This window comes from Piliocolobus tephrosceles, chromosome 8 (genome assembly GCF_002776525.5).
Source record: "Piliocolobus tephrosceles isolate RC106 chromosome 8, ASM277652v3, whole genome shotgun sequence".
NCBI classification, from domain to species: Eukaryota; Metazoa; Chordata; class Mammalia; order Primates; family Cercopithecidae; genus Piliocolobus; species Piliocolobus tephrosceles.
In genome coordinates this window covers 96,814,331-96,826,784 of record NC_045441.1, presented here as the reverse complement: position 1 = coordinate 96,826,784, position 12,454 = coordinate 96,814,331, and the positions used below count along the sequence as shown (strand labels likewise).

General features: G+C 37.3%; 1 protein-coding gene across 1 annotated transcript in view; it reads left to right on the top strand.

Annotated features, from left to right (window-relative positions):
• Positions 1-8,710: 8,710 nt before the first annotated feature.
• Positions 8,711-12,454, top strand: part of ORC5 (origin recognition complex subunit 5) — a 79,547-nt gene continuing 75,803 nt past the window's right edge. The window contains exon 1 of the mRNA XM_023192541.2: positions 8,711-8,913. Coding sequence (XP_023048309.1) covers positions 8,842-8,913 — 72 coding nt within the window. The 5' untranslated portion in view covers positions 8,711-8,841. The remainder of the gene's footprint in view (positions 8,914-12,454) is intronic.

The window sequence follows — 12,454 nt, the reverse complement described above, 5'->3', positions numbered from 1 at the left end:
CTAGAAATAAAAAAATATTGTAGCAGAGATGGTAAATGCCTTGGATGGGTTCATCAGTAGATTTGACAAAGCTGAAGAAACAATCAGAGAATCTGAATATAAGTCAACATAAATTACCCAAACTGAAACAGAGAGAACAGAGTGTGGAGGGGTGGGATGGTAATATCAGAACAGAACATATAAATACTGTGGGACATCAACAAGTGGTCTAACATACTTGCAATTGGAATTTCAAAAGAGAATAGAGAGAAAGGGGCAGAACTATTTGAAGAGATCATGGCTAAAAATTTTTTTTAAATAATGAAAGAATCAAATTACAGACCTAAACATCTCAGAGTACACCCAAGCAGGAAAACAGAAAAAGTAAAAAATAATACACCTATACCCATCATATTCAAACTATTGAAGACAAATAAACAGAAAATCTTGAAGATGTCCACAGGAGAAGACAATGTAATGTCAATTTCAAATGTTGCAAAAAAAAAATCCATCCTCACCCAGAATTATATACTCAGCTAAAATATCTTCTAGAAATAAAGGTGAAAAAAAAGATGAATTTGTAAACAACAGCTCTGCCTTAAAAGAAATATTACAATTCTTCAACCAGAAGGAAAATGATACTAGTCAAAGATCTGGATCTACAAAAAGAAATAAAAAATTTCCACAAATGATCAAATGAATGTTAATATAAAAGCCTTAGCCTCATTTATTTACTAATTTTAATTTTCTTTTCTTTTTTTTTTTCTTTTGAGACAAGGTCTCGCTCTGTCATCCAATCACAGCTCACTGCAATGTCAACCTCCCTGGCTTAGATCCTCCCACCTTAGATCCTCCAAGTAGCTGGGACTACAGGTGCACACCACCATGCCTGGCTAATTGTTTTATTTTATTTTATTTTTTGTAGAGTTGGGGTCTCTCCATGTTGCCCAATCTGGTCTTAAACTGCTGGGCTCAAGTGATCTTCCCTCCTCAGCCTCCCAAAGTGCCAGGATTACAAGCATGAGCGACTGTGCCCAGTCCCTGTTTTATTTTTTATTTTAGGCATTCTAAAATATATTTATCTAAATCTGTACAGTTCAATACACTAGCCACTAACAAAAGGTAGCAATATAATGTAAACTAATTAACAATTTAAAAATAAAAGCTAAAATTTCAGTCCATTGTTATAACTAGCCACATTTCAAGAGTTCAACAGCCACATGTGGCCAGTGAATACTGTATTGAACAAAACAGAAAGCTTTATTGCACAGCACTGGTCTAGTAGCAACATATTTTGGGTTTATATAAGTTAATAAGATGTAAAAGATGTGACAACAAAAGCAAAAAAGATTGGGGTGAGAATTGAAAGTACCGTTGTAAGGTTCTTACAGTAGTCTTGAAGCAGTTTAATATGTTTAAAGGTAGATGGTGGTTAATTAAACGTATGTATTATAAACTCTAGGGCAAACATGATAACAACTTTAAAAACTGGCATAATAGGCCCAAAGCAGAGGCAAAATGTAATTTTTTAAAATGCTGAAGTAACCTAAAAGCAAGGAGCAAAAAAGAGAAAAAAGGAAAAAATACAGATGAAACAAATAGGAAACAACAAGTAAGAGGATAGATTTCAGTTCAACTATACCAATAATTAAGACAATATACATCATCTAAAGACATAAATAGAAATACAGAAATTGTCAGACAAGATAAATAAGAATAAATAAGAAAGTTCTCACTGCAGCTGTCCCTCGGTATCTGTAGGGGATTGGCTCCCACAGACCATAAGGATACCAAAGAATGTGAATGTTTAAGTTTCTTATATAAAATGTCTACAATATTTGCATGAAACCTATGCATGCCATCCTGTACACTGTATAAATCATCTCTAGATTACTTATAATACCTAAAACAATATAAATGCTATGTAAGTAGTTGTTATACTGTATTGCTTTTATTTGTATTATTTGTATTGTTGTATTGTTCCATATTATTTTTTCTAATATTTTTTGATCCTGTTAGTTGAATTCATGCAAGTGAAACCACAGATACAAAAGGTTCCAACTGTATACACTGCCTACAAGAAACCCATTTTAAAATAGAACACAGGTAGGCTAAAAGTAACAGGATAAGTATATGAAATATCTGGAATTCTGCTAATTGCCAGTGGGAATGTGAAATAGTACAGTCACTCTGGAAAACAGTTTGGCAATTTCTTATGACCTTAAACATATATTTATCATATGACCCAGCAATCCCACTCCTATATTTTACTTAAGTGAAATGAAATACCTATGTTTGAAAACTGCCCTGGCAAAAATTTTAATAGAGAAATCTAACCTAACTGATTCTATCTTGTGTCTAACCTCCAAGCTTCCCTTGTTTGTTCCTGAATATAGGCCCAGCTAAATATGGGAGGAATCTATAATAATTGTCCCTTCCCAAAACTAACTCCCTTATTGCTCAGGGACTGAAACTGCCTTTGTAAAACTAACAAATTCGCCATAAGCTTAGAATTATGATTCAAGAGTCAGGTAGCCAGAGGTCACAAGATTTGTAAACTTAATTTCTCCTATAGATAACACTACTATTGTGAACCCTAAGACCAGTGTTTGAGGTACTTCCCAGACCCTGCATTCTGATGGACCAGCTGGCACCATCCGGACTGGTAACCCATACCAAGAAACTGGCTCATCTGGTCTTGTGACTACCAGGCAGGAACTGACTCAACAAAACGAGACAGCTTTGACCCCCTATGATTTCATCCCTGACCCAATAAAGCAGCATTCCTCCATTTTCTAGCCCCCTGCCCACCAAACTATCCTTGAAAAACCCTAGCCTCCAAATTTTCAGGGAGGTTGATTTGAGTAATAACTCCCATCTTTCTGCTTGGTTGGCCCTGCAATTATTAACCTCTTTCTCTATTGCAACACCACTGTCTCAGCTCTCAGTAAATTAGCTCTGTCTGTGCAGCAGACAAGGAGAATCTGTCAGGCAATTACTACACACACACACACACACACACACACACACACCCCTGTTCATGATTGTTTATAGTGACTCCATTCATAATATTAAAAACTTAATGTAAACAAAGTGTCCTGAACCTGGAGAATAAACTACGATGCAGCTATGTAATGGATTTTTGCTCATCAATAAAAAGGAATGAACTGCTAATATATGCAATAACATGAATAAATTTCAAATGTGTTATGCTTAGAAAAAGAAGTAAACTCAAAAGTTTGCATATTATATGATTTCATTTGTATGACATTCTGGAAAGGTAAAACCACAAGAAAAGAAATCAGTGTTTGCCAGATTCTGGGGGAAGGGGAAAGAGGCTGCCTACAGAGGAGTGCAGGGGAATTTTGTGGGTAATGAAATTGTTCTATATCTTGATTTTGGTAGTGATGACATGACTGTGTATGTTTATAAAAACTCAGAACTGTACACTAAAAAGAGAAAATATGCACTATGCCTCAATAAATCTGATTTTTTAAAAAAACATGTATTAGGGTTCTCCAGTGAAACAAAACCAATAGGATATGTATATATAAATAAATGAGAGGCACTAGTCAGCCTGCCTTCATGGTAATTGCAAAAGGCAGGGCCCAGCACTCTTTCATGAATCTGATTTGGGTTCTAGAGGCAGAACTGGCAGATTAAAATGGAGTCTAAAGGTGTAGGTGGACAAAAATACAAGCCCTCATAATGACCCTTTGTGTAGGGAGGAGGTATCTGTTTTATTCACTGCTCTACCTGAACACTGAGAACATTTCAGAGAAAGTAGGTACTCAATTCATTTCATTTCATGAATAATTTATTCAATTTGGATGTAGGTGGGGTCGTGTAAGAAAGTGACTGTAGAAGCGAAGGCTTGAAAGTGAGAAAGCACAGATGTACTGGAGACACAAGTAAAGCAGTCACAGATTGATGATGGTTTTCTGTGTTTTCCAATGGATTTCACAGAAATAGAATTGGATTAATCAGTACTATTGGTCATAACACACTATCATCATTATTCTATGCACAACCCTCCTTTATTTTAATTAACTAAATTTGAGGAATTTTATTAAGGTATAATTAGCACACCTTAATAACTTAATTTGGTATGTTTTGAAATATATATGTTTCCATGAAACTTTGACATCAAGATAATGACTATAACCATTGTATTTATATCCTAGGGTTGCTATAAAAAAGTACTACAAACTAGTTGGCTTAAAACAACAGAATGTATTCTCTATCAGTTCTGAAGGCTAGAAGCCCAAAATCAGGGTGTCAGCAATAGAGAGTCCTTCTGAGGGTCTTGAGGGACAATCTGTTCCATGTGCCTCTACTAGCTTCTGGTGAAGGCCTGTGATCCTACGTGTTCCCTGGTTTGCAGATGCATTGCTCCAGTCTCTACCTCCATCTTCCCTTGGCATTCTCCCCATGTCTGTGTCTTCACATGGCCTTTTCTTTTAAGGACAATAGTAATATTGGAATAGGGCTTATCCCAATGACCTGATCTTGACTTGATTAAATTTGCAAAGACCCTATTTCCAAATAAGGCCACACTGACAGCTTCTAGGAGTTAGAATCTCAGTGAATTTTAGGAGAAGGAAGGACATAATTCAACCTATAATATCCACTACTCCCCAGATTTCCTCACTCTTCTTTATAATACCTCCTTTCTGACCCACCTCCTCATTACCTGACAACCACTATCACTTCTTTTAACTACTACCTTACTACTTCTTTAACTATAGTTTATTTTTTCTAGAATTTTATAAAAATAGAAGCATACAGTACATACTTTTTTGTGGGGGTAGCGAATCTCACTTATTTCATTTAGCATAATTATCTGTGAGATTTATCCATGGTATTACATATACTGAGTCATTTATATTGCTGAAAAATATTGTATGAATATCCCACAATTTTTAAATATATTTACTTCTTGATGGAATTTGTTTCCAATTTTTGGATTTCAAATAAACTACTGAATAATAGTGTCTAAGTATTTGCACAAACACGTTTTCTTAGGTAAACATCTAGGAGTAGAATGACTGGGTCATATGGTAGGTGTCTGCTTAAATTTTAAGAAATTGTCATACTGTTTTTCGAAGTGGCTTACCATTTTACATTCCTAGCAACAACGTATGAAGGTTACAGTTGTTCCACACCCTTGCCAACACTTCAGAATGGTCAGTCTTTTTAATTTCAGGCTAGATCCTAACAGGTGTGTAGCAGTATCTTATTGTGGTTTTAATTTGTATTGTCCTAATTACCAAAGATGTTGAACATTTTTTTATGTGCTTAGTTGTGGTCAGTATATCGTTTTTCAGTTAAGTGCTTGTTCAAATCTTTAGTCTATTTTTATTTTGTAAAATTCACGTTCCTTATTTATTTTTTCTGAGACAGGGTCTTGCTCTGTTGCCCAGGCTGGAGTGCAGTGGTGCTATCATGGCTCACTGCAACCTCGACCTCCTGGTCTCAAGTGATCCACCTACCTTAGCCTCCCGAGCAGCTGCGACCACAGGCACAAGCCACCATGGCTAACTTTTGCATTTTTTGTAGAGATGGGGTTTCACCACGTTGCCCAGGCTGGTCTCAAACTCCTAAGCTCAAGCAATTCGCCTGCATTGGCATCCCAAAGTGTTGGGATTACAGGTGTGAGCCACTTCCCCTGGCCAAGCCTATTTTTAAATTGTCATTTTCTGCCAAAAAAAAAAAAAAGGAGAGAGAGAGCACACTAAGATTTTGACTGGGATTGTGTTGAATCAACACATCAGTTTGGGGTAAAAGTGACAAATTTTAACAACATTGAGTCTGAGTCTTAAACACGGTACCTCTATATTTTAAAATATTGTCTTCTTTAATTTCTCAGTAATATTTTGTAGTTTTCAGTGTGCAAATCTTACATGTGTCAGATTTATTCTTCAGTATTTAATAATTTTTGATGCTATTGAAATTGTGCTGTTATTTTAAATTTCAATTTCCAATTGCTTATTGCTAGTACTTAGAAATACTATTTTTTCTATGTTAATCTTGCATCTTGAAACCTTGCAAAGCTTACTTATCAGTTCTAGTAACTATTTTGTAGAATCCATCAGATTTTCTACAAAACAATCATGTTGTCTGCAAATAAATTCGTTTTTTTTTCTTTCAAATCTGGGTGCATTTAATTTCTTTTTCTTATTGCACTGGTTACAAACTCCAGTACAATGTTGCACAGAGGGGTGAGAACAGACACCCTTGCCTTGTTCCTGAATGTAGGGGGGAATGCATTAGTATTTCATGATTAATTATGATATTAGCTATAGTTTTTTTATAGATGCTCTTTATCCAGTTGAGAAAATTCTCTTTATTCCTTAGTCCTAGTTAATTACTTTTAAATAATTCCATGAAATCCACAAAATAAACACCCATGAATAATTTCATTTAGATCACTGGCTCAACTACCTATATACTACCTATATGTATATATTTCTGTGTCTCCTTTTCTGGGCCCTTCTCTCTTGAGCTACAGATCCCATTTTTACTGGACTTATCTGGTTGTTTTGCAGACACTTCAAATTTAATATAACAAACTCACTTTGATCATTTATCCCATAAAGATAAAACTATATCTATAAACCTGCTCCTTATTTTTCATCTGGCTTTTCATCTGTATTCCTTACTTTTTATTTCACTACTGGCAAAACCTAAAATCACCTGTCAGAAACCTAAATGCTAGTCTCCATGACTCCTCCCTCCATCTCTTACAAACAGCTACTGAGCTCTATAAAATATACTTCTGAATTTCTCTCAGACCTAGCACATTCTCAGTATGGGGTAGTAAAAAGAATAAGGCTTTAGGATTAACCAGATCTAAGTTCAAGTAACTATGAACTATAAACCTTTGGATAAATTACCTAACCTCAGCTGGTTTTTCCATATGTGAAACAAGAATGGTATCTCTATTATATTAAAATTTAAATGGAAGTAATATATCTATCACAGTGTCTGTCACATTATGTTTAATAAACTTTAATTACCATTCCCTCTTACCTATTCCCATTGTTTATTGAGGTCATTATTATTTACTGTTTGGGACACTGCAATAGCCTTTTCAACAAATCAAATTGATTCCACTTTCCACACTGTAGTCGGAAGGGATATTTCTAAAAGTCAAATCTCAACATTTGCTTCTCTGCCTAAAGTTCTTTATTGGTCTCCAGCCTGACCTCCTACTACTCTCCAGGTTTACATATAAAAAGTATTTGCTAGTCTCTGGTACAGGATTGCCCATTTGTTCCTTTTTGTCTTTACATTCTTTTGTTTACATTTGCCTTCTTGGTCTCACAGGTGAATCTTTTCTTCAGCCTCAGCTTCCAGGTTCTCTCCTCTGAGAAACTATCCTAAATCATCCAGGTGGTAAGGCATGCTCTTTCAGGTCAACAATTATTTGACTGTTTCTTATGTATCTGCCAGACATTAACTGTGTATGCTAGAAACTGAACTGTGAAGACAGTATTTCCTGCCCTCATAAAGTATATAGAGAGGGAGACTAACATTTTAGACAATTATTTAGTCAGTTTTATTGAATGCTATAAAGATGTAGTGTTATGATTATAATGTATGCATACATTATATGCATACTATGTTACAGTCTTGGGAGAGTAGCAGAGGCTATTCTCCAAGCTTCCCTTGAAGACACTGAAATTTGATGGATAGTCCCATCATAACCTTTAGAATTCTCTATTAAAAGTACCTGGGCAAATGCTTTTGAATTGTTGCTGTGAAAAAATGATTTTGACTAGCTAATACGTTACATACAATTCTCAAAAGATCCTTTTGACCATCTTAAGACTGATCTACAATCTTTGGGCAGATTGAAGGCCACAATTTAAATTTATATATAACAGGTAGTATGTACAGGCTCTTTTATTCCTAGCAATAACCTAGCCAGTATTATCCCTATTTTATACATAAGGAAGTTGAGACTCAACTATTCCAAAGTCCCACTATCCAGCAGTTAGGTCAGTGGTCCCAACCCAGGGGTTTCAGGACGCCAAGCTCTCTTTCCACCATGCACGTGTCTGCTTCTGTATCTTATTTCCACAATCTTCTACTGTTTAGTTGCTAGTAGGTGCCCCACGAATAAATACACGTGAAAGTCTAATGCTAAAAGTAGCATTTTTACTATCACCCTCACCAACCCACGCTACGACTTCCTCCCATTAGGAATGAGAGAGGACTTCCACATCTGGTTTCAAGCTTGCACGAAAAATAGTTAATTCCAAGCTGTGCATTAAACCCCATTACACCCTGTTTTGTACTCAATGCCAATAATTTCCCACAACGACGTCAGGGAAAAAAAAAAAAACATCTTTTGACAACATTAGTCTTCTAAGTCCGCCTTCCACGTCCCTCTAAGGGCCGCAGCTCCCGGTCCGTCTTCTTAGGCACTCAAGGTGCCTAAACTTGGGGCTTCCAGCCAGGAAAACTAAAGGCACGGGGTTCACAGGTCATTAGAGGCCCACAGGACCCCCTTAACCCCTTCCACCCCTTCCCTATTCGCCCATCTCCACGTCGTCTTCTTGGCCTTTGAGTGGAAAATGCGGCAGCCCGAAATCCTCACCAAGCAGAAGACTCCGCAAACTCCCGGAGGGCACAAGACCAGCGAGAAGACGATGGTTCCGGCCGTGAGACTAGAGCGGCGGCGACGCTCGGCTTACGCGCTGTCGTCACTCCGCGGCGGGGCAGCACCGGCTCCTCCCACCACGCTGCGGGTCCGGTTTCCGGCGGGAGAGCGGGCCGCCAGACCCGGGAAAGGCTTCAGCTTGTGCTAGGATCCTGTGGGCTGGCTGCACTGGCCACTGCGGGGTGCCCGCCAGAATGCCCCACTTGGAAAACGTGGTGCTTTGTCGCGAGTCTCAAGTGTCCACCTTACAGTCCTTGTTTGGAGAGGTATTGTAGTTAAACTGCCTTCCAGATCCTGGAGGCAGACGTTTCGGTAGTCTTGCGACCTGTTCCAATATATATATATATTTTTCGTGTTTGGATTGAGGGCCAAAAGGCCGTTTTTACGTTAAATAGGGGTGTTGTGGTTCTGTACTGTACCTTCACCCACAATCTCTTCCGATTATTGAAGAGGAGACTGTCTAAGAAGGACCGGCCTGCACTACAGAACGTTGCCTAAGACGTGTTTGACACACGCCACACTTTTGAGAAGTTTGCCCACATTAGCTCCTAGAAGTTGCTTATCTTACCCCAGCCCAATGACATTTATGTAACAGATGTGTTTGCAGAGTTGTTTATTCAAATATAAGTTCACATGTTTCTGTGCGGTAGTTGGAGTGAGTCAAGTGTAGAGAGGTGGTTGCTTCCAAGGCCACTAAGGGGCAAAGCAGTGCTTCAGGTTTAAAAATTCACTGGCTTTTCCAGAATTGTAACAGTCCCGAAGAGGTCTACTGTAAACTTTTCTCCTTAACTGATAGTTCACAGGATGCCGTAGAGAGGAGTTTGTCTTCTCTGGATGAACATAGTTACATAGGGAGTCCTTTCAATAGACAGAGGGTAGCATTCACCAATTCAAAATTTAACCTATGTTTGACTATTTTCTGGTGGTCTTTGATGTACTTTTTGATTCAGACTCATTAATCAGAATTGGAATTAATCAAACTTGGATCTTACCTGTGAAGAAAGTGAATGAGAATATAGGGTCATACTATATCCCCATCTTCTGGTTTGCTTTTTTAACTACAGTCATGCGTTGCTGTCACTTAATGAGGGGGATACGTCCTGAGAAATGCATCGTTAAGCAATTTAATCCCTGTGAATATCATAAAGTGTATTTACACAAACCTAGATGGTGTAGCCTGCTATACACCCAGGCTGTATGGTGTATTCCTCCTAGGCTATAAACCTCTACAGCGGTGCAACTCTACTGAATACCGTAGGCAGTTGTAACACAGTGATAAGTCTGCATCTAAACGTATCTAAACATAGAAAAGGTACAGCAAAAATAGGGTATTATAATCTTATGAGACCACTGTTGTATATGTGGTCCATCTTTGAACACGTGACAGTACTTTCATCCGACTAGAAATACTGCATGGCAGTTTGAGGTGGCCTGTGAAGCATTAGTGGAAAAGTACTCCCCTTGTCTAAAGGGGCGCATTATTTAGGGAAGTTAGAGGTCAACAACTGCATCTTCAATTAATTTTCTATTTATAATGCTTTCAATGATAGTTATATTATTACTGGAGCATTTTCTTGATTATGTTCTCTGCATTTCATCTCTGGAACGCAGATCACTCCAACCAGAAATGCTCCTGCTGAAAAAGAACATTGGCAAATAGGGATGAGTAGTATTGACTTAGTGGTGGATCACAGAAGGGTTTTTGACCTTTGCTCTTAATGAAAATTGTGTTTAACAATATTTTATTACCAGTTTTCTGCACGGTGCTCTGCATGTGGAAAATACAAAGAACTAATAGGAAAGAAATATAAAAAATGGGTTCATGTTTCTAAGAAGACTCATTTATTTGTTCAATAAGTAAATATTTACTGAACACCTTTTCTGTGGCAGGCACTAGCTTATTGCAGTTTACGTTAGTGAGATTTATAAAGGTGAAAGGTTAAATAACAGTGGAACAGTTCAATATAATTCTAGGTCACAATAGGAAAGATGTTATAAGGTATTATTAGGCAACAACATGTAATGGATAGCAGAGATACTCAGCAACATGCATTTAATTCTTGAGACAGAATTTTTTGCTTTTGTTTTTTGAGACAGAGTTTGGCTCTCTTTTCCAGGCTGGAGTGCGGTGGCATGATCTTGGCTCACTGCAGCCTCTGCCTCCCAGGCTCAAGCAGTCCTCCCACCTCAGCCTCCGAGTAGCTGGAACCACAGGTGTGTGCCACCAAGCCTGGCTATTTTTGTATTTTTCATAGAGATGGGGTTTCACTGTTTCACAGGCGAACTCCTAAACTCAAGTGATCTGCCTGCCTTGCCCTCCCAAAGTGTTGCGATCACAGGCGTGAGCCACCGCACCCTGCTGAGACAGAATTTTTGAGCCAGTTAATTTATATGATTGTTACATATAAACTTTAGAAAAGAGTTCATGTATTACATTACCTATTCATTTCCAGTAAATTTTTAGTTTATTTTTAGCAGTTGAGCTGCTTTTGCCATAGCTGTATGCCATTTAGAGTCTTTTTCCTGTGTAAATCTGACTTCCTGATTTGTCTTATAAAAGGAAATGTTTAACTTAGTGACTAGAATGTAATAAATGTTTGTGACTGTTGCTGTAATCGATGATAATTGAGACTCAACTTCCTCATGGAAATTGCATAATCCCATTTTCTTGTAATTATTTTTTTAAAAAATGTATTATTGAAAAATAGGCCGGGCACAGTGGCTCACACCTGTAATCCCAGCACTTTGGCGAGGCCGAGGCAGGTGGATCACCAGGTCAGGAGTTCGAGACCAGCCTGACCAAAATGGTGAAACCCCGTTGTAACTAAAAATACAAAAATTAGCTGGGCCCGGTGGCACGTGCCTGTAATCCCAGCTACTCGGGAGGCTGAGGCAGGAGAATCACTTGAACCCAGGAGGCAGAGACTGAAGTGAGCCGAGATCGCGCCATTGCACTCCAGCCTGGATGACAGAGTGAGACTCCATCTCAAAAAAAAAAAAAAGTATTATTAAAAAAAATCCAGTTTTCCTGTAATTATTTTAAAAATGTAATCCAGTTTTCCTATAATTATTTTAAAAATATGATCCAATTTTCCTATAATTATTTTAAAAATGTAGACTGTAATTTTCTCCAAAGTAGATAATGTCTTTTACTGATATTTGTACTTTTCAGTACTGCTTGGGTTTCAGCATTTAGTAAGTATCTAATGAAAGTGTTCATTTAAGTAATGAAGTATAAGTATTTGTAGTATTAACTAGACCAGAGAGACCATTGACAATGTTTACTTTTATCTAGCTGCTAACTTAATGTACTGCAGAAAGATCTTGTATGTATTTTAAAATAAATGCTATGCAGATTTTATTAGTGTTTTATGTGATCTGATGTATGCATTTATGCCAGCATTAGTGAGTGTGTATAGTTCAGAAGTAGTCTGTAAGTTTTCCTAAGAATGAGGACCCTTGAAATCCCTTTTAATCTTTTGATTATATGTACTTAATTTCATAGCATTAAAGTGTACGGTGAAGTTGTGGCATCCCAGGAGATAAGAGTCTTCAAGAAGGAGTAATATAAAAATGCAGTATGGACAAAATTATCCTTGAAAAATCTCTTAAATGTCCTATAAAGTTGAAAATACAAGTTTGTATATGTAAACCTGTACTATAATAAAAAATATATAGTACATAATAAAATATGCCAAATATGTTACAGAAATTTTAATTTCATAACAAAGAAAGTGCTTAGAGTTGAATTCAAGTAAGTTCAAAGTGTGTTGATGCATCCACAATATGCTTACTGTTAGGAATTTG